This window comes from Thermobia domestica, chromosome 10, assembly GCF_964235325.1.
Source record: "Thermobia domestica chromosome 10, izTheDome1.hap1.1, whole genome shotgun sequence".
In the NCBI taxonomy this organism is placed as follows: domain Eukaryota; kingdom Metazoa; phylum Arthropoda; class Insecta; order Zygentoma; family Lepismatidae; genus Thermobia; species Thermobia domestica.
In genome coordinates this window covers 246,333,291-246,354,972 of record NC_137463.1, presented here as the reverse complement: position 1 = coordinate 246,354,972, position 21,682 = coordinate 246,333,291, and the positions used below count along the sequence as shown (strand labels likewise).

The following is a 21,682-nucleotide window of genomic DNA, read 5'->3' as shown; positions in this document are numbered from 1 at the left end:
CAGATCTCAAAATCAACTGAAAAATACTAAGGGGGATACTGAATATGTGTACAAAATTTCAAGCTTCTATCTAGAAAAGTATAAGGTAAAAAATATTTACCATTATGCTAAGAATATCCCCACAATACCCCAGATTCCCGTATGAAACAAGATTTCACGTAAAAATTTCTTGAGACGTCCTTATTTATTTTAGGATCATGGTTCGTACTTCATTCTCTTCAGAATAGAACAGCCCTTCAAACGGCGTCATTCACATGACTGCATCATGTATTTAAAGCAAGGAAATCGCAAAGAAAGGGAGTTTTTGTTTAAAAAATCCCCTTTTCCTTTTTGTCCCTCTGGATCTCCCTTTGTTAACGCAGAGATCTAAAAAAAAAAAAAAAAAAAAAAATCAGAAGAATACTAAGGTGTACACAGAATTTGTGTGCAAAATTTTAATCTTCTAGGTGCAAAAGTAAGCCCGCCAAAAAATAATAAAAGTAAGCCTAACGAAAAAATTAAGTTGTGAGTCATTATATCCTATGTGTCGACCCAGAAAGGCGTGAAACCATACGTAGCGTGTTCTACAATACCTTCATGTTCGCAAAACACAGATACAAAAAGAAAAGGATTCTAAAAAAAAGCTTTATTGGTGCTTTTTTAATCGAATAATAAAGATACCAACCTATCGCAGTTATAACTACGAAAGTTCTTAGAAGAATTAAATGTATTCTTCTGTGTTCAGTTTGTAACAAGTAGGCCTACTTTCATATTAATTTTATGGTAAATTGTAAAAGTTGAGTTGAGTTGATTTTGAGTTTAACATCCCTTTCACCAGCAAGGCTATATGAGACGGGACCTACTGATTAACGTGGAATCCAAACCATATGAGCTCCCGCCGGGAATCGAACCCGGGGGTAAATCGTAAATATATTTATAATGTAAAGTTTATACTTTCTTCTAATCAGAAAATCACGCTACGCCACTGGTAGTAATAGCAACTATTTTTTATTTATATTTCCTTGCTCAGGAAGATAGATATTTTAAACAGTTGTTGCAACGTGATAATACTACTGCCATAAACAAAACCTAACCGAACACTTGTCCTTGTCTGCATACAAAGAGCGAGAGGCCACAGCAGGTCGAAAACAAAGATTAATTGGATGAGATAATAGCGAGATATTATGTCACTGTTCTAGAAGGACCTTGCTCACTGCAGATAGTGTCTTCGTTGGATTCAGGACCTAGCAACGCACGTAAGTAACAAAGATTCCGTTATGTTATCTTTAAGGCTTTCTTCTGTGATACATAAACTATTGTAAAATAAATCTGAATGGTCATATTTTGAATTCCTTTCCTTCACAAACAGTGTTATTGGATTAGAATTTAGAAATTACTTTTCTGGGCTTTCGGTATCTGTGGCTATTTAGCCCATCACGTATGAGAAATCACGTCCCTTGGCAATCACACTACTTACGGAAAGGGAAGGAATTAAGTGGACTGGGACCTGTATGTTAAATACCATCCCAGCATTTGCCTGGTGTGAATGAGGGAAATCTCACTCAGAATAGTTTCCCGAAAACCTTTTACACTTTTGTGACCGAGTCTCCTTACCGGGAATTGAACCCAGCTTGCTCGTATCAACAGCCTTATTGATAAAATTATTTCTTCAGTTGATTAAGTCAAGATGCAAAAAGAAATTAGTTATTTTAGGAGGGGTAAAGTGAGTAATAGGAACCACCCGAAATAGTATTACAGTCAACATTACACAGTGACAGGAGCAGACCAAGGGCCGGGCAACCCCGGGCAACTGCCCGGAGATCCACAGTCAGGGGGCGCTAAAACGAGCCCAAAAAAGTAAATTTTATAACGTGTTTTCTACTGATGATTTTGGTTTGTATTTCTGTAAAGTTGCGTCAATTACATAATCTTTTCTCATTCTACCACGGAAGAAGAGAGTTTCATAGTACTAGGGGCTGTATCGACAAATGGAGACATGGCATGTAGAACAAAGAGTGGACCTATATTATATATTTGAGTATTAATTTTTCCTTTTGAAAAATGAGTTTAAAATATTGAAATCCTTGTAACAAAATGTAAAATATAGGCTAGGACTAGGGAGGGTGTCAAAAAGGCACTTTGCCCTGGTGAAAATTTTACCTTGGTCCGCCCCTGCACAATGACATGTCCTGTTCCGGAGCTAAGACTGGGTAGCTTGATTGATTGTGTAAACTTACATGCCTACTCTTCTAATTTCTGAAAACAAACATTTTCACTTTTCTCCGAGCAGTTTAGTATCAATTATAAACTAACGATTATTCTGAATATAATCGATTCAAAAAAGAAAATGTTAATTACACAAGCAACATTTAAAGCATTATCCTTCATGAATCCAGAACTTTTGTTAATGAAAATAACAAAATATGTTCAGCAATAAAATTAGTTTATTACACTGCATTTCGTATTTACTTATTTAGTTAGTTTTGAAAATATCTTACCAAAATACTTGCAGCACTGCCTTTTCCTTCTATATGTCTTAACAATAAGTTATGCAGAGAAAAAAGAAGATACAACATATTATCACTTCAAGGTCTCTGTTTTTAGTTCAATGAACGCCTTAAATAAATTAGAAGGGTTCACAGAAATCGGCTGAAATTTGGTATTTTGCAACCGACTATTTGTCGTATATGTGAAGAGCCCCTTATATGTATGACAATAGCAACTACATCATTTACAAACGTTTAGAAGAGGTACATAGGTAAAGTATATGTTTATCTAGGATATGGAGACGAAGGGACCATTAAATAGAAATTAAAGATGCTATTTTTAGCGATTTGAGTGTTCGTCTAATCGTGCAAACGGAACCAAAGCTGAAACAACACATAGGGGAAAACGGGGTAATGGCACGCTGTGTATAATTGCACGCAACCCTGTTTACAAAAGAGCAGAAGGTGAAGGCCTGCCTGCATGGTGCTAAATCCTACCAACAACGTGTCTAACGAACCTCACCTGAGTGGGATTGCGCTGCAGAGAGCGTACTACGGAGTATGACCATATATTGAAAATCTTTGTTTTTCTTAAAAAATGTCATTAGTTTTCTTTAGTGTTAAGTTCAAACTTACTTCTGGGGTAAGGTATTTTTGTAGTCAATATGTATGAATAGTCAATTTAGAATAAATATAGAGTTAGTATTTTGTTATAATATTTACCCATGCCAGGTCAAGAACAAAGAAATCAAGATGGCCTGATTTGGGGTAATAGCACGCATGAACACAAGAGTGCATGTGATTAAAAAGGCCTCATCAGGCTTTGAAAAGTGTGATACGTTCCCCATGACTTTTTATAGATGCCGATTTTGCTGCAAGTGATCAGTGCTGTAGTCAGACTGAGGAGAATATGGAAGCCGACCTTTCTCATGATGCAATGGATTCTACGAAACAAAAATTCAGTGACGGTTCTGAATTGTCAGTCGCTGGACCATCAAGGGAAGTCACCAATTCCGAAAACGTCTCCGCAATAGTCCCGTTAACAGCAATTTCTCCAATTCCTAGTCAAAAACTATCGACAGTGAAACAGAAGGGAAAGCACCAAAGCTCAGAAATTCTAACAGCAATGCGTCGTAAGGCTCTTCTGCAATAAAAAGAGCGAAGAAAGCAAATACGTTTAAGGAATACCATCATATGGAAGTTTAAAAATGAATTGAACTAAGAACTCAACTGTTGCGTGTTATTACCTTCAACTGCAGGGTAACTGCACGCAGTGTAAGATTTCAAATTTCAGTCTGCTATCTTATAACGGAGAGTTACGCAATAGTTCCGAGTTATTTCATAGTAAACATATGTAGATATGTACAGCACTATTCATTAGATTCCATGGTGCTCTCTCATTGCTGTTCTGAGCAATAAAAAAAAAAAAACGCGTGTCATTACCCCCTTTTCCCCTATGTATAAGCGACTACTCGAAGCACTGCATCACACGTGCATTGGACGAGAGATCTGAGTGAGTTCTCTGAATGCAATTTTCAGGGTTTACCAGATGGTAACATTGTAAAATGTTTGAGTTTAACGTACCACGATTAGGCTAAGGGAGACGGATGATTAAGGTAAATGAATGAAAATGGAGGAATTGGTGGAATGAGAAGGTGGGAGAAAAGAAGAGTACCACGAGAAAATCAACTGACACAATGTTGTCCACCAAAAACTTCCTTGACTGGGGATCAAACCAGGAACCCCAGGTCGGGAATCGAACCGGGCATAGAACCAGGTAAGCGCCCTACCACTGAGCCATCTTGCCCCCCAAAGTGGTGGTGTGTTACACAGTGCGCCGTAAGATATTTTAAGTGGGAGGGGCTTTAAAAGTCGAAATACTTTATTATTTTATATAAAGAAGGAATACTATAATCAAACAAACATTTCAGCTATTATTATTATTATTATTATTATTATTATTATTATTATTATTATTATTATTATTATTATTATTATTATTATTATTATTATTACACTTGTGACATATTCTCTCCCGTTGAATATTTCTGGATACGCCTATGCATATAGTAGTTGCTAGATAAAAGAAAAGAAAACCTAGCATTTAAATTCACATTTCATGCGATACGTATAGATTTATTTACTTTACTTACCTTTTATCTATTACTTCATTGAAATCCCTCTTTTTCAAAATTTAGGACAAGAATTAGAATTCTCTGTTTTATTACCGGTATAATGTTTGTAGGCAGGGACGTACGCAGGGGGTGGGTCCTGGAGGTCCGGACCCCTCCCTAAATTTTGACTTTTGTATAATATTAGCCTAATTTTAGGGGCAATGTTAGAATTTTAATAAAAAAAACTCATATTGAGTTTGGACCCCCTCCGAAATAAATTCCTGCATACGCTACTGTTTGTAGGTCAACACTAATTACATAAAGATTGTACCTTCCATATGTGCTACGTTTCTTCGGAACATACCGGAAACAATTGTGCCGGAAGTACAAAGTAACCAACGAAGTTCTGTCTTTTTGTGGATGTCTGTGTTGCATTGGCTCTCACACCGTGGGTTGAATGCGAATGGAGATAAGGCGAAGATCAGTTGTTGGTGCGGTTATATCCTACATACTACCTGGTTGTGGCAGTTCAGTTACACCGTGAACTTGTGTAAGGACAGAGTGAACATGGAACCTCGACAAAGCGTGTATGCTGTATGAGTTCAAACTAGGGTCAAACGCCGCTGCAGCGGAACGGAAAATATACCGGGCATTTGGTGAGGGTTCGTGACTACGTGGACAGTGCAGCGGTGGTTTAACAAGTTTAAGGACGGTGACGAAACACTCGAAGACACACCACGTACCGGAAGACCAACATATATACAAAATGAATATAATCAGGCAGCAATTGAGGTGAACAGTGGCCAGACATGTGAGGAACTGGGACTACAATAGGATGACCAGAAAGTAGGACACAAATATGCTAGTATATGATAGTTTACTGCGTCGGCAGTACGCGTGACCTTATTTCATTTAATGTTAACCTTAAGTTAATCATTCACTGAACAAAAGTATTCCAGGAATTCAATACAACTCCAAGTGAATGACAAAGTGGTTTATTTTTATTTACGTATAGTGAAACTTCATGTTGGGCTAAAGTTTTTTTTTTAATCGATTTTCGGAGCGTGGTATTATTTTAAGGAATGAGAGAAAATTTAGACTGGCACGAGGGAACTTCTACTTAACTAGGTTAGCATCACTGACATGAGTTGAAAAAGAAACTTTTCCTACTTTACCGATGTCTCAACAAGCCCTTCTTAATAAAGACAATGTATTGTAAAACAGTTGTTTGTTGATTCTTGTCCATCCCCAATCTTCTAAGGAGTCTTAAAAAACACAGCGGTTCATCATTCAGGAAAAGAGTGTCTGTAATTCAAAATGTGAATAAAGAATTAAACATTAAGATATTGCAAATAGGTTAATTCAGGATATTTTTTAAAAGAAAGACATTTCTCGATTTTCTAGGCGTCTTCGAAACACGCAGGACAGCTCTTTGGAAAACAGTACTGTACTCCGAAAATCAGTACGTCTGGTCACCTTAGACTACAATTTAGTGTGTGTGGAAAAAAAAAAACATTCGTAAGCACCTCCATCAACTTGCGGAACACTCCAAGTTAGATCGATGGGTCCTACATTATTTGACTCCGGACCAGAAAGCAACGTAAGCAGACACTTGTGTTTGCTGTCACGTCTGTGGAAGGGATCATTTCTGGACAGGTTGTTGACATGTGATGAGAAGTGGGTCCTGTACGAAGCTCCCCGGTGCCGTCACCATTGCTTAGCATTCCATGAACCAGTTCCAAAACAGCCGAAACCAGCACTGTTCCAGATGAAGGTCCTCCTGTGGGTTTGGTGGACTGCTCGCGGCATCGTGCATCGGGAACTGCTACCAGCTGGTCACAGCATTAATGAAACTGTGTGCCCGGGGCGAGTTGTTCATCGGTGGTGCGGGTTTTTAATATCAAACTGAATGTAATTAAATTATTTCTATTGTGGGAGGTGGACTAGTAGCTTTTTTTTCTTGGGCTAGTAAAATTTTGTTGCTTATTTGCATCCCTGTTTTAAATGGATTTGGTTTTATTTTGAGTTTGGTGTCCCTTTCAGCAGCGAGACTACAGCTTGACATGGGACCCGAATCGCATTAGCTATCGCCGGGAATCAAATCCGAGTCTCCCACCCGAAAGGTGCGTACACTAACTGCTTAGACATGCTAATGCATGTATGGCGAGAAAGAGCATAAGTGAAAAAAAGGAAAAAAGAAAGAATTTTTAAAAGGCTAGACAGAAGATGAAAGTGTCAGAATTTTCCATTTTCAGCCTATTTTAAATCCTGTTTTCAAGCTAGTGCTGCGAATTTCCCATTTTACGTAAAATTTTCTACTAGCTGACAACATTGCTTTCGAATTGAAGTTAGTACGAACACAAAGAAACACCATGGGATCTTATAGATACGTGGAACACCCAATAACTGACTTTATTATCTATGCAATTCAAAGAGCCATTGCTGCAGGGACAAAATCGCACTATAAATGTACCACATTGACTTGACACCTAGTCCCGTTCCGAGCGTTGCTATCGACTGAAAGAATTCCACTCCCTTTCGCTAAAGCTCTCTCGCTTAGCAACAGCTGAACCTTTATTGGCTCAACGTGTGGGTGTGTCGAGGGTGAGCTTTAGTTCGCATTTTGCCAGGGCTCAAGACATTTTGGCAGCACTTTAGTAAACCAATCCAATCCAATTTATAATCTCGTTTCCATGACATCCATTCTCTCTCTCTCTCTCTCTCTCTCTCTCCCTGTCATGTATCCATTCATTCTGAAAGAGCTACTTATGAATGACTTATTAATTTTGGTTGTTCTTTTTCTTTCTAGCGAAAATGCCCATCGACTTGTACTTCATGGACCTCAGCCCTCCAGCTAGGGCTACTCTGTTGGCAATTCGCTCGCTCAACCTCACTGTAAATATTAAAAATGTGGATCTTACGAAGGGAGATCATCTCACACCAGAATTTCAAGAGGTAAGTCGTTTCAAAACGGTATTTTGAACTTTATGTATTGTTAGTTTTCATCCCATGTTCTTCGAAAAATTTCTTCAAGTTTTCTAACATCATGTTAACTTTTTTCTTTCTTTTTTCTCTCATTCTGTAATTAGGGATGTATACGAGACGAGAATTTTGCGAGCAGCCTCGTCTCGACGCCACAGTTCCACAAAGGAGTTCCTTGTGGAATCCTTGTTATTAATTATTTCTGCAGAAAAAGCAGTAACCATTGCTAAAAGAGTTTTAACAATATGAAATGAGGAGAGAAAGGATTTTAATTTAGCTCTACTAGAATATAGAAATACTCCAGTATTAGACAGTAGCATTTCACCATCTCAAATTGTAGTGAGTACAAGACTTAGAAACAAACTTCCAATGCATAAAGATTTCTTAAAACAAGAGGTTCAAATAGGGGTAAAGGAAATGCTTGTTGAAAAAAACATTAAAAAAGGTAAGAAATATAATAAAACTGCTAAACCACAAGTTGACTTCCAATCAGGTGAAAGTTACGTAATTCAAAAAGGAAAACACTGGGTGTCTGGTGAGGTTATTAAAGTACATGAAACACCAAGATCTTATACTGTACGAGACAAAAACAATCAAGTATTAAGAAAGGGTAGCATTCATCTAAGAAAGTGATTGAATAAATACTAGTGTACAGTCCGCAGCAAAAAACTTGTAACGTGAACATGTAAGTTTATTGTGAAACTACGCCTAACAGTGCTGGGAATCATCAACGTCTAAGTGGTACGAATCACGCTAGGAGAAACCTCGGCGTCCTCCTCTGCACACTTATTTTGGAGCAAAAGACTTTGTCGTTTCACAATAAACTTACATGCTCATGTTGCAGGTTTTTTGCTGCGGACTGTACAAGCAATATGTATGTTGAGTCTTATAACCCTTTGGGGATCCGATGGTACAATTTGTACCATACGGGTGTTTCATGGTACATTGCGTTATAACTCTCCTATTTGAGCTTTTTCGTCCTTTTTTTGTTTGTTTTGTTTTGTTTTGTTTTGTTTTCCAAGTCCAGAGGTATTGTAGAAGACCTTACGTATGGTTTCACACCTTCCTGCGTCGAGACATAGGAGGTGATGACGTCATAATTCTAAAATATATTTTCTTTTATTAAGCATATGTTCATTATTTTTTGGCGGGCTTATTTTTACCCAAAAATCCCTTTCTTCGGGATTTTCCCGCCTTAGATACATGATGGAGACATGGGAATGATACCGCCTGAAAGACAGTTCTATTCTGAAGAAAATAATGTGCAAACCATGATCCTAGGGTAATTAGGGATGTCTCAGGGAATTTTTACAAAATATCCTTCTGTATACGGGAATATGGTACATTGTCGGTATATATATATATATATATATATATATATATATTTGGCGGGCTTACTTTTGCACCTAGAAGATTAAAATTGTGCATAAACATTCAGCCTACCTGGTAGTATTTATCAGATGTTTTTCAGATCTCTGCGTTAAAACAGGGGGGTCCAGAGGGGCTAAAAGTTGAAGAAAGGGATATTTAGACCAAAAAATCCCTTTTTTCGGGATTTTCCCGCCTTAGATACGTGATGGAGACACGTGAGTCTTACCGTCTGAAAGGCAGTTCTATTCTGAAGAGAATGATGGGCGAAACATGACCCTAGGGTAATTAGGGATGTACCAGGGAATTTTTATCAAAATATATTTCTGTATAGGGGAATATGGTACATTTTCGGTATTTTTTTTTTTTTTTTTTTTTTTGGCGAGCTTATTTTTGCACCTAGAAGATTGAAATTGTGCACAAACATTCAGTCCACCGAGTAGTATTTAACAGATTTTTTTTTTATTTCTGCGTTAAAACACGGGGGTCCAGAGGGGCTAAAAGTTGAAAAAAGGGATATTTAGACCAAAAAATCTCTTTTTCGGGTTTTCCCCGCCTTACATACAAGATGCAGACATGTGAATGGTACCGCCTGAAAGGCAGTTCTATTCTGAAGAGAATGATTGGCGGATTATAGTCCTAGGGTAAATAGAGATGTCTCAGGATTTTTTTTTTTTTTTACCTGAGATCATGGTGTTTTGTGGTAATTTGGGGCATTGGGGGAATTCTTGATAAAATTTCTCCCGCCCTTAGTTTTCAAGATAGAAATTTGAAATTTGGCACGCGCATTCAGTATACCAAGTACTATTTATCAGATTTTTTTGAGATCTCTACGTTCACACAGGGCCGTTCCAGAGAGGCCCAAATATGAAAAAAGTTTCCCCGAAATTTTCCCTTTGACATCATTTTCCCCCTCTCCTGGTATATGGTATGAGCATGCAAGTGGTACCATTTGGAAGCCAGCTCCATTCTGAAGAGAATGAGGTATGAACCATGATCCTAGGATAAATAGTGACGATGCAGTAGCTGCTTGACTGAAAGTCTAAAAAATACCCCCAAAACCCTGGATCCCTTAAGGGATAATGTAGGTAGTGATGCATAGGATAATCAGAAAGGTAGTAATATGCCTGATGGAACTGTTGATAATCGTGCAAAGATTAAAGCATTGTCAAGAACCATTGATTTGAGTTGAGTTGATTTTGAGTTTAACGTCCCGGTCAGCAGCGAGGGCTATATGAGGCGGAACCTACTGATTAACGTGGAACCCGAACCACATGAGCTCCCGTTGGGAATCGAACCCGGAGTTCCCACGCCAATTATCAAGAAACCGGTTAGAACGGAAAATGAAAATAGTAATGGTGGTAAGTTAAGTAGATTTGATAGCAATGTAAAACCAACACTTTGGTAGAACGACTATGTTGTGTAAGAAAAGGAAGATGTATCATTAATATTATAACTCTTATAATATGAATTAAAATGTACGGGAAACATTGTCAATAGGGAGTTGTGTCGATGAGTGAAGTGGATAAAATAAAATAAAATCTTGAGTTTAATGACTGACGATCGTGCGCTGTAGGCTAAGAGATGGTTGCTTAATTATATATAAAGATTTTGGAAAAAATGGTTGAGTGAGGACGTGGGAGAAAATGGGAGTATCCCTCGTAAAAAATACACATGATGTTCTCTACCAGAAACTCACTGTTCCAGGATCGAAATTAGAGCCTCTCCCAGTAGAGGTAAATACTATGAGTGAGTCACTATGTATCCCTTTGTCGTACGTCCAGGAGCGGACAGAAGATTATTGACAACGCATGGAAAGTAACAAAATTGGTTATGTAATAAAAAGTTGAAAAGGGTTGTGTTTAGGCGGTAGACAACTCGAAATATGTGCTAATGAAGTTTTGAGATCGATAATGGCAGATATGACAATACTACAAAAATGCGATCTACAAAGGAACACGGCATGAACTGTTTAAATATGCACTCTTCAAATAAGGGTTTACAAAAATCTTCTTTCATTGCTTTATACGGTTTCCTCGTTGTTACAAGGACAGAAGGCCTAGGTTTAGATACGTCCGATAGATCTTTCGAAGTCTTATTAATAGCAGCTATACATTGCTGACGATGAAGAGAGTTAAAGCACTGAACTTCTGTAGCCAACATAGGAATTCAACCATGGATGTTATAAAATAGAGGCTCTGCCCTTACGTATCTTCATAATATGAACTCAACGAAGCCGAAAAACAATCGCGCATCGTCTGAGCCGGTACGTATGATTGCCTACTCTCGTTTCCACCATGATTGTTGGCTCAAAACATTGCAATCTTAGTGGCGCAGAGTGGGTAGAGTAGGTGTGGCGAAGCTGTGACGTAAGGCTTCACGATTTTGTTGTATGGGCAGATCCTCTATTTTATAACATCCTTGAATTCAACTGTCTGCCATCCGAAATTACGGGGAAGAGGAGGTCACGGTGGCTTAGTGGTAGAGTGTTTACCTCTGGTGCGTGGATTTTCCTGGTTCGATTTCCGGCTCAGTAAGTTTGTGGTGGATAATATCGTGTCCGTGGGTCTTACCGGGGTACTACCGTTTCCTTCCTTATTCTCATTTCACTAATTTTCCATCGTCATTCACTTCCCTTAATCAACCGTCTCCTTTAGTCTAACGGACATACCGGTAATCATGGAACATTAAACTGAAAGATTTCATTTCATTGAAAATCACATCTGTTTACTTTACCCACGAGAGGGCAAATCAGTCAACAAGAGAGCTTCCACATCTTCATTACTATTGATAAAGGAGGCCAAAGAGACACCAATCACATTGTTTAGTAAAATCGCATTTAGCTTGAGATGCATCCTGGTTGAAAATAATTAACTTAGTGTAAAAAGATGCACCTTTCTGAAAAAAGATTCATGTATGAGAGTTGATACGTTTAAACGATGAAAACTATTACAAAATTCACGTGCCACTCCGTTGACACAACTCACAACTAGCGATCTTGTGTGATTACAGCCAAAATTCCAGGCGCGTGGCTATAATTGATGCAATGGCCATCATAGAAGCAATGACCTTAATGTAAATTCATTTTGCAGAAGCGAGAAATTATCTAGGCTTAACTAGACTTGAAGAAGAAATAGGTAAAAATCGCATCATTAACATTCCAATTAATTTCCAAGAAACCTAAAAAAATAATTGCCCATAGAAAACAATTAGCTAAGAAAACAAAGATGGTGTTAGTACTCCACATCGTTAAGTAAAATTAATTAACTACAATATATAATTGTTACTATTATCAGTAGAAAAAGTGTCAGCAGACCAAATCTAGGGATGCGCTCGAGTCGAGACATGTCTCGAATCTCGACTCGACTCGACTCGAATTCGAGTCGAGATTCGAGTCGAGACACACTTTGTAAAATTCGAGACGAGTCGAGACAAACGTATTTCTCGACTCGAATTTTCGAGTCGAGACACGAGTCGAGTCGAGACGGCTCTTAAAAATCTCGACTCGACTCGAATGTCTCGAAAATTTTTCTATAATTTTTAATATTATTTTGAAGAAAGTATTCACTCAGAAACAGCCTTGAAGCTTTTATTCCTTCAGAAAGGTACAGAACGCATAAAATTAATAGTTAATCTTTAAAGATCAAGATTTAATTTTCAGCTCAATTCAGTTAATTAGAACTAATAGTTAATGTTGTTGTATTTGGTTGTACTGCAAATATAATGATAATAATAATAATAATTGATTATCTAGTTTGTATAAAACTATTATCCGTAGTTTAAATCTAGTTTGTATAAAACTATTGCGATAAAGTGAACTTCATAAATTCTCTGAATGAGCAGTTGATAGTCTATAGTAATTTAGCATAGTTACAATTATTGTTTTTGTTCCCATGAACGCAATAGGGTTACGTAACTTCTGGATTATTCGCTTGCCCAACTATTCTGAGGCTTTAATATGTTGCAGCATATCACGAGCCACGGATAATATATAATGTAACATTTGTTGTACATCACATATTATGATACGAGACTATTTTACATAGTATATCTTATCTAATATAAATAAAATAAAGAGTTTGTTTGTGTGTTTGTCTGTCTGTCTGTGCGACCTGGGGACCAGACGAGTGGACGGAGAGTTCCCAAAATTTGGTCACGGGTACCTTAGTCCAGGCCCCAGATCAAGACGAAGCTTTTTTTTCGAACCAGGGGGGTCTCGGGGGGGATGTTTACTGGGACCGACCTGGGGACCAGACAAGTTGACCGAGAGTTACCAAATTTTGGTCACGGATACCTTGGTCCAAGTCCCAGTCTAAGGCGAAGCGTTTTTGTCAAAATTGGAACCAGGGGGTCTCAGGGGGGCGTTTAGCAAGACATGTAGTAAAAGTAATCCAAATTGATCGACATTAGTGTCAAATCCATAGTTTTCACGGTCGCTGAGATCAATGGTGACACTTCCATCAGCGATGACTTGCAAATTCAGCTACCACTGTACGCGGGCCGGGTGTCAGCGGGTGAGGAATACCGAGACATGTATAAATAGCCCATATTGATTGATACTAGTGTCAAATCCATAGTTTTCGCGGTCGCTGAAATGAATGGTGATACTTCCACAGGTGTTGACTTCCAAATACAGCCCCCATGCGAAGAATGGGTATATTAAGCTAGTATTACAATAAATGGACTGCTTGGATGCCAAGAACTAGTACAGATAAGTACCTTTCACTTCTGTGAATAGGTATTTTTTTAAAGGATTTTTGTAAACACTAAATTATAAAACAATGAACTACATACAGTAGTTATGGTTTTGGTTCCCAACATAAAAGAAATATGAATTGTTCATGAGATATTGAACTTTAACTTTCACTCCTGGAAAATTTCAATTTTGGAGTTAGGCCACTTGGCATCGAAGCAGTTCACTGTAAGATAAATACATTCCGCACATTAGTAACATAGTTGTTCAGGAGCCTTCGATTTCCATCCTCTCAAATGAAAGCTGAACGATTGCTTGGTACATGCTGACTATATAGGAGAAATAGTGTATTAAGTTTTCGAGCTTTGGTGCGTATCCGTATTTACACTCTGATATAACTTTAAGTTCACACTCAAATCGAGCTAATTGTTTAATACATTTCGAAAGCTTTTGTTTATATGCAGCTCATTAAGGAAAATCTATTTCATAATCGTAACATTTATGTACTAAGAAACTATGAACGTAAAGTGGACTCGACCTAGCCTCGTGGCTGCTGTGACTCAGTGGCACAGCTTTCACCCTTGGTGTGTGAGGACTCTGATTCTGTGTGTGTGTGTGTGAACTCCGTGGCTAGTGTACGCGTCTTTGTCGTGGAAGACTCGGGTTCAATTCCCGGCGCGAGCTCATGTAGTTCGGATTCCACGTTAATCAGTAGGTCTACACTTCATATATCCTCGCTGCTGAAAGAGACGGTAAAGTCAAAATCAACTCAACAATATATATGTGTGTGTGCTTATGTGAATTTCCTCGTGGCTGTATGGTTAACACATACACCTTGATCGCGGGAGACTCTGGTTCGATTTACGGTGGAAGCTCATGAAGTTGTTACCGGTATTCCACTTTAAACTGTAGATCCATGCCTCATATAACCATACATATAATATATATGCCTTTGATACACTTATTTTCCGACTTGGAAGCCATCGAAAATTTCCGGACACAGAGTCCCGTAGACCGAAAATGAGAAACATGGCTACAGAGTAAAACTGCCATAAAAATTTAAGCTTTTTAGGCTAACTTAATCCTTATATATAATGCAACTAGCTTGGCCAAGCTATAATGAAGGAAATGCTATCATTTGCAACACTCTGAGAATAGAAAATGTTCGCCAGGTATTACTATCCTCCCCTCTCCTGCAGAATGAAAACCCTGACTAAAACTCAATATTTTATATATATATATATATATATATATATATATATATATATATATATATATATATATATATATATACAGTGGCGGATCTAAGGGGGGGCTATAGGGGCTATAGCTCCCCCCCCCTTGTCGCTCGGGTATACCCTGGATAAAATGGACTTCAATCCTGCTTTACACTGGATAAAACGGAAAAATATGGTTTAGCCCCTCCCTTGATCATATCCTGGATCCGCCCCTGTATATATATAACTATTTTGTGTAATGTAACAAACAGTGGCGGATAGTATTCATGTTTTCTTGCAGAGGTCCTTACGAGGGTTCGCTTCCATCTTCCTCTCCCCAAGAACTAATAAATTAAAAAATTGCGATTACTTGTTAATCTTGTAAAATTGCGATTACTTGTCAATCTTGTACAAAGGACGCAATTAAAGTCCCAGTGTAACACCCCTTCACATTTAGATTTTTGCCCTGGAAGAAAACCAGTTATTATTGTTTCTTGATTTCTCAGTCTCACCTACATAAACATACGAATAGAATTAAAGGATAGGACATGTTTAGAGTGCTTGCACGTGACATCTAACTATATTTCTCATCAAATGTGTCACAGATGAAAATGTCCGTTTGTACTGCCTCTATTTTCTGGTACACATGTTTCATTTATGTTATGTTGCTAAAATTCGTTAGGAAACAAGTACAGACTGCGCCTGTGTGCCTGACAAAACGTAAATGTACTGGACAAAACGTAAATGTACTGGATAATATATACTGGAGGTAGCGGACCAAAGATAGCCGTTGTTTACCTAAGGTCGTTACACAGCAGGGGTTTCACTCAGTCAGAGAGAAAAAAAATAATTTAAAGTTTCTACATTTGTTTTGAACTGCAATATACTTCTTCCTTTTATTTTAAGAAGCATTTCCTTGTCATTTGTCTGCATCAGAAAAAAATGCAAAAAAATCACTAGAATGTGCCTATTTACCCAAAGTACGTACTAGATCACTAGTTCAATAGTAAAATCACTAAATCTAGTATTATACGAAATCATAAATGTGGCATCCCTGGGTTGGAGCGAAAGTAATGGTTGAAGTAAAAACTAGTCCGTATTTCTACTGCGTTCTGTTGTTGAATTCACAGAAATGTTCAAAAATAAATTCAAGAAGTAAAACACGATCCTACAAAAGACTGTTTACTTGCTCACTGGTTTTAGTATTGTGAACTGAAACTCAAGTCGCAGTCATGTTGAATACTTCTGTCCCTTTCTAGTAGTTTCTACTTTACAACTTGAGGTAGGATGAGGGTCGAGTCGGAAGCGGTATGTATTGTTTATACTACTTACAATGTTACCCCCCCCCATAAAATATAAATTCACCCTTTCTCCCTTCCCTTTTTCGAATACAATGAACCGACTCTTTTGCTGAAGAAAGATGCTAAGAGAAAATTGAAACATCTGTGTCTAAACTTTCTTTGAAGCGCATTCTTTTGTATTTGTAGGGTTTTGCGAGTGTTTTCACGTCAATATGAAGAGATAGTTAGCCAAATCTTTTACCATGGACTCCTGCTGCGAACTGACCGTGAGTAAACATAAACACCCGATCTTGCTGTGCTCAATTTCTCTCGCACACGTGAAATGGGTGTTGTTGTTTCCAAAACAAATAGGAAGTTATCTTGTGCTTTTGCATTTCTGCACGCACACAGGTACCATTGCTATATTTTAATGATCAGAAGAAATATCAAAACCATCCAATATATATGATACGAAACAGCTAACAGAGGGAGGCAAAGATTATAGTATACCAAGTTTTCCGCGTGGTACCATTATAGAGAATAAATATTTGATAAAGTCACGTAGATGCGCTTAAACCTATTCCATCTGTCCTTATAATTTTTCTGGTCTCATCAATTTCTCAGGAAAATACGTACAACATATGTCCAAATTCCATATATACTATTTCTAAACTAATGAGTAAACTCATTAAGAACACCAACTGATATCAATAAACAGGAAAGAAAACAATACTTTATACTTCTATCATTTGGTACACATCTCTATGAAGCACAGCTTGTTTCTTTTCGAAATAGCTCCTTCGTGTCACAGCTGTGGTTAGTTTTGTTTTGTGTTAGGATGAAAGAGAGAAATGCAACATTTGCTTCGCGGTGAAGTTATATATATTATTAAGATGAGCGGTGATAAGCGAGGTTTAACAAAGAGTGCCTTTCGGATGCACAATTTAACGGGTAGTTGCAGTCCGTGTTGAGAATTGAACCAAAACTATGTAAGACATGTCAATATTGAGCTCTTTTGTGGTAAAAGTGAACTTCAGAAACACACAAAAGACTTGAAACATCAAACTAATGTAAAGCAATTGAAAAATAGCCCACCTATCGCTGCATCTTTTCTGTGGCTAGGAACATGCAGTGTGTAGCAACAAGAATCGTGTTAAGGACTTTTTTTTCGAACATAACATTCCCTTCCACACCATAAAAGACAATATAATGTTTGTTAAAAGAAAGTGCACATAATATTTTTAAATTTTGTTTGTGATCCTATCATGCATAATTATAAATAATGCCTTTCATACTACGAGAATGAGTTCAACTATACGTCATGGCCCCTCTAAAGCGGGGCCGCGGTGGCTCAGTGGTAGATCGTTCACCTCTGGTGCTTGGAGACCCTGGTTCGATCCCAGCTCGCACCAAGTGAACTTTGTGGTGGACAAACATCGTGTGCATGGGTTTCCTCGGGGTTCTTCCGTTCCTCCCACTTTCTTCATTCCACGATTTCACTAATTTCTCATCATCACCCCTCTCCTTTAGCCTAACCGGCATAACCGTGGGACGTAAAACTCAAAGATTTCACTTCATTTTTTCCCTCGAAAGCGATATCTTTCAAAATTATTTATTGTTAGATATTGTAAATTTACGGTATCTATTTTAGTGGACGGGAAATTTTGCATCTAATCGGATAATTTCATGGCTTCTAACAGGAATTCGCAGTTACGAAATTTGCATCACTGTCTTTTGAAAGGATGCCTAGAAAAAATACTACTAGAAAATAACTGAAAACACAAAATGGATTTGATAGCCAAATTCACGTCATCTTGGTTCGTCATCATTTTTCTTTAAATATTTATATTTAGTATTAGATTAGAGTTTAGTGTCCCTTTCAGCATCAAGGCTATATGAGACGTGAACTTACAAATTAACGTGGGTTCAGAACCATAGGAGTTCCCATCGGAAATCGAACCTAGGTCTCCCGCACCAAAGACGCGTACGCTAATCATATGGACAAGGGTGTTCGATATTTAGTAATGTGTACATAAAGTTGTGAAATTGCGCTTGTATAATGGAATGCAATTCCTTCTACTGACATAAACCTTCACAATACTTAGCTGGACAAAGTATCTTTAAAAAGAAAATGTCACTCTTTATGTTTCAGTTCCTGGTTCGACTGAAGGATGGAACAAATTGCAATGAGCATTTTTGGATCCTACGTTGTGTAGTTGATTCATCATAAACTTGGTATTTGATACGGATATGAACTATTACACTTATTTGGTGTTTATTTCTAAATAAGTCCTAATACAATTTCATAAAGTTGTAATTCTTCTTTAGTTTGTATCACTTTACACAATGACAAATCCAAAAGGTGTGTTGTATCGGTGCAGTACCAGATTTTCACGTTTTTCAAAATGTTCCAAAACCCAAGAGAAAAATCTTTAATTTCTGATATTTTAGTCGTCACAAATTACAATTTTATAATGTAGTCAATGTAACGTCCCGTTCAGCAGCGAGGCTATGTGAGACGTGGACCTACTGATTAACGTGGAATCCGAACCACATGAACTCCCACCGGGAATCAAGCCCAGGTTTCCCACGCCAAAGGCAAGTATACTAACCGTTAGCCACGAAGGAGCTCCACCATAATTTTAGTGGGCGATAAGAAATATTTCGCCAGTGCTTTTACAATAAATAAAATTTTATAAGTATTAAAGAATAGTGGTAAGAGATTTTATAATAGCTCTTTTATTTATGAGATATGAGTATTTAAAAAAAACAACTAAAGAATAGGTTGGCGGAACCACAAAAGACTCGTAAAATAAACTTTCTTATAAATACATACGCACCTTACTCACCTTTTATAATTGCTATGCTTACGTTCTCCATAAAAACAGAAATTCTCTTTTAATGATACTTTACACAAGATCATGAAGTGGGGTCAAATTTAATTAAAGGCAAAATACAATACAATAATCCACAAATATTGCCTCAAGTGAGTTTAAAGATTTCTAAACACTAGTGCGAAACCGGGCTCTGCCGTTGCGATCGATTTAGAGATCTTGAGACGAAAGTAAGAAGGAACTTACGCACACAGTAAGTAAAAACAATTAATATGCCTGTAACTTTCCCCCAAATGGGTGTATCTTAAAACTAACCTCACCATTATTTTTCTAATTAAATTCTAACCCGAAATTATGTATCATATTACCCTATTCCCATTTTGAAAACTTGACCTTAATTCAAAATGGCGGATTTCAAGATGGCTGCCATCAAGGTCATATCTACCATACGACTTCCCCCCAGGACTTATATGTATCCACATGGTTTTTCTTCACTTTTCTTCATTAACGCTCCGTTTACAAAGGGTAGTAAGGGACTTCTGTAGTAATCTCTAATAACCACATCACAACTCTTAAAAGTTATTTAAAAAAATAGAAAACATGCACCATGGCAAAAATTTGTCATCACAAGTAATGATGCATACATGCCTTCTATCACCAAAAAAAGTTTCATTGAAATTGGAGCCGTACATTTGAGTGATGTCCCTTGTGGGATGTGATTGAACGTGACGTCAGAACACATCGCCCCCCTTCCCGGAATTTACGGGAATTAGGTGACCTGAGTGAGCACATGTGGTGCCAGCTCTCTCCAGCGACCTATCAAGGATCATTGCGTGTATGCCAAGACGTGTCGCCGTTTTTATCCATGCCAAAAGTCGACATATTGACAATTAGGTAGGTAGTCATGATGGTCTGGCTAATGTGTGCCTATATTTTAACTCGTACATTTTGTCTCGACTCGAATTTCGAGACGTCTCGACTCGAATTCGAGTCGAGTCGAGACAGAGACTGTCGAGTCGAGACACGAGTCGAGACAGAAACATATTTTCGAGTCGAGACACGAGTCGAGACAACATTTTCTCGAGACGAGTCGAGACAGGCTTAAATCTCGACTCGACTCGACTCGAATGCATCCCTAACCAAATCTTTATATCTAATCTTCTATCTATCTAATATAAATAAAATAAATAGTTTGTTTGTGTGTTTGTCTGTCTGTCTGTCTGTGTACGGCCTGGAGACCAGACGAGTGGACCGAGAGTTACCAAATTTTGGACAGGGGTACCTTGGCCCACGCCCCAGATCAAGACGAAGCCCTTTTTTCAAATTTCGAACCAGGGGGTCTCAGAGGGAATTACCGGAACCGGCTTGGGAACCAGACAAATTGACCGAAAGTTACCAAATTTTAGTCACGAATACCTTGGTCCAGGCTCCAGACCAGAGTTAAACGCTCTTGTCAAAATTAGAACCAGGGGGTCTCAGGGGGCGTTTACCGGAACATGTAAAAGTAGTAGAAAATGACCGATATTAGTGTCAAATTCATAGTTTTCGCGGTCGCTGAAATCCATGGTGATACTCCCACAGGCGTTGACTTCCAAATACAGCCCCTGTGCGAAGCATGGGTAAGTTATATTCAACTAGTATTTTAATAAAATGTAAACCAGAAAGGGAACAGGTAATAGCTGCTATAAATATTATCTAATACGCTGTACTGTACATGGTGTTATGATTTTCTAAGTCTAAACTCGATTCTTTTCTTCTGTTTGTAGATGAATCCTCAACACACAATTCCTGTGATAAATGACAACGGAGACATTGTCTGGGACAGGTAAGGAAATGTATTTACAGTAGTCTGAGCCGTATTCTGGATTGGTGGTGCCTTATGCTATTGAAGGTAATGGGGCTCTTTATGTGTCCAGATGAACGTAGTCACCTATATACAGAAATGAAGAAACTAGTGACATTTTATGAAGCAGGCTAACATAAGGGGTCCCATTACTTACACCATAAGAGCCTACACAACGAAGCATTGTTGCTATATTTAGATTTTATTTTATTTAGTTTTTCGTATACTGTATTTTGGAAATGCATATCCAGTCTTTTCCTTTAAGTTTTGGGGCCCTTAAGAGAATGGGGGCCTAAGCTATAGCTTGTTTAGCTTATACGTAAATCCGGCACTGTCAGTAGTACACTATCAGTTTCTTCCTGAAGGCTTCTTTCACCGCGCTCGCGTTTACTCGGCCTCCAGTCTCGCGTCTCTTGTATCAGCTTTTGTATCAACAGTGAATTTCGTCATTTGCTCTTAACATTTCCTGAATTTGGCTCAGCTGTGGCTTTCGCCCTCTGATCCCCGCGTTTAGTAGGCCTACGGCCTCGTATCTCTTAAACTCATGATTCTACCAAATTTCAAGATTCTTCGCGTATTTCAACTATCTAAAAAATAAGACTTTGTATTCCAAGAAAATGCACATTTAAATAATATGGGATTTCTTAATCCTCCCTTTAGACCCTTTAAAAACTAAAAATTTTCACTTTTAACAATTTTCCTGTGGTTTAATTCCGGAAGGTTACAATAATGCTACATTTCCTGCCGGAAGTGCCTAAACATTTTGGGATGTAGGAGATGTCCCACATAAATAACATGGGAAAGACTTTTCAGTTCCCCATAAAACCACTCTACAGTTGGAAATCTTTATTTTTGGTAATTTACTTAGTAAACGCTAACGAAAAAG

At 37.9% G+C, this 21,682-nt stretch overlaps 1 protein-coding gene across 1 annotated transcript in view; it reads left to right on the top strand.

Moving 5' to 3' along the window:
* The first annotated feature begins 1,077 nt into the window (after positions 1 to 1,077).
* LOC145663143 (glutathione S-transferase 1-like) overlaps positions 1,078 to 21,682 on the top strand; it is a 28,665-nt gene continuing 8,060 nt past the window's right edge. Inside the window, exons 1-3 of the mRNA XM_081729459.1 lie at positions 1,078 to 1,235; positions 7,389 to 7,534; positions 20,720 to 20,778. Coding sequence (XP_081585585.1) covers positions 7,394 to 7,534; positions 20,720 to 20,778 — 200 coding nt within the window. The 5' untranslated portion in view covers positions 1,078 to 1,235; positions 7,389 to 7,393. The remainder of the gene's footprint in view (positions 1,236 to 7,388; positions 7,535 to 20,719; positions 20,779 to 21,682) is intronic.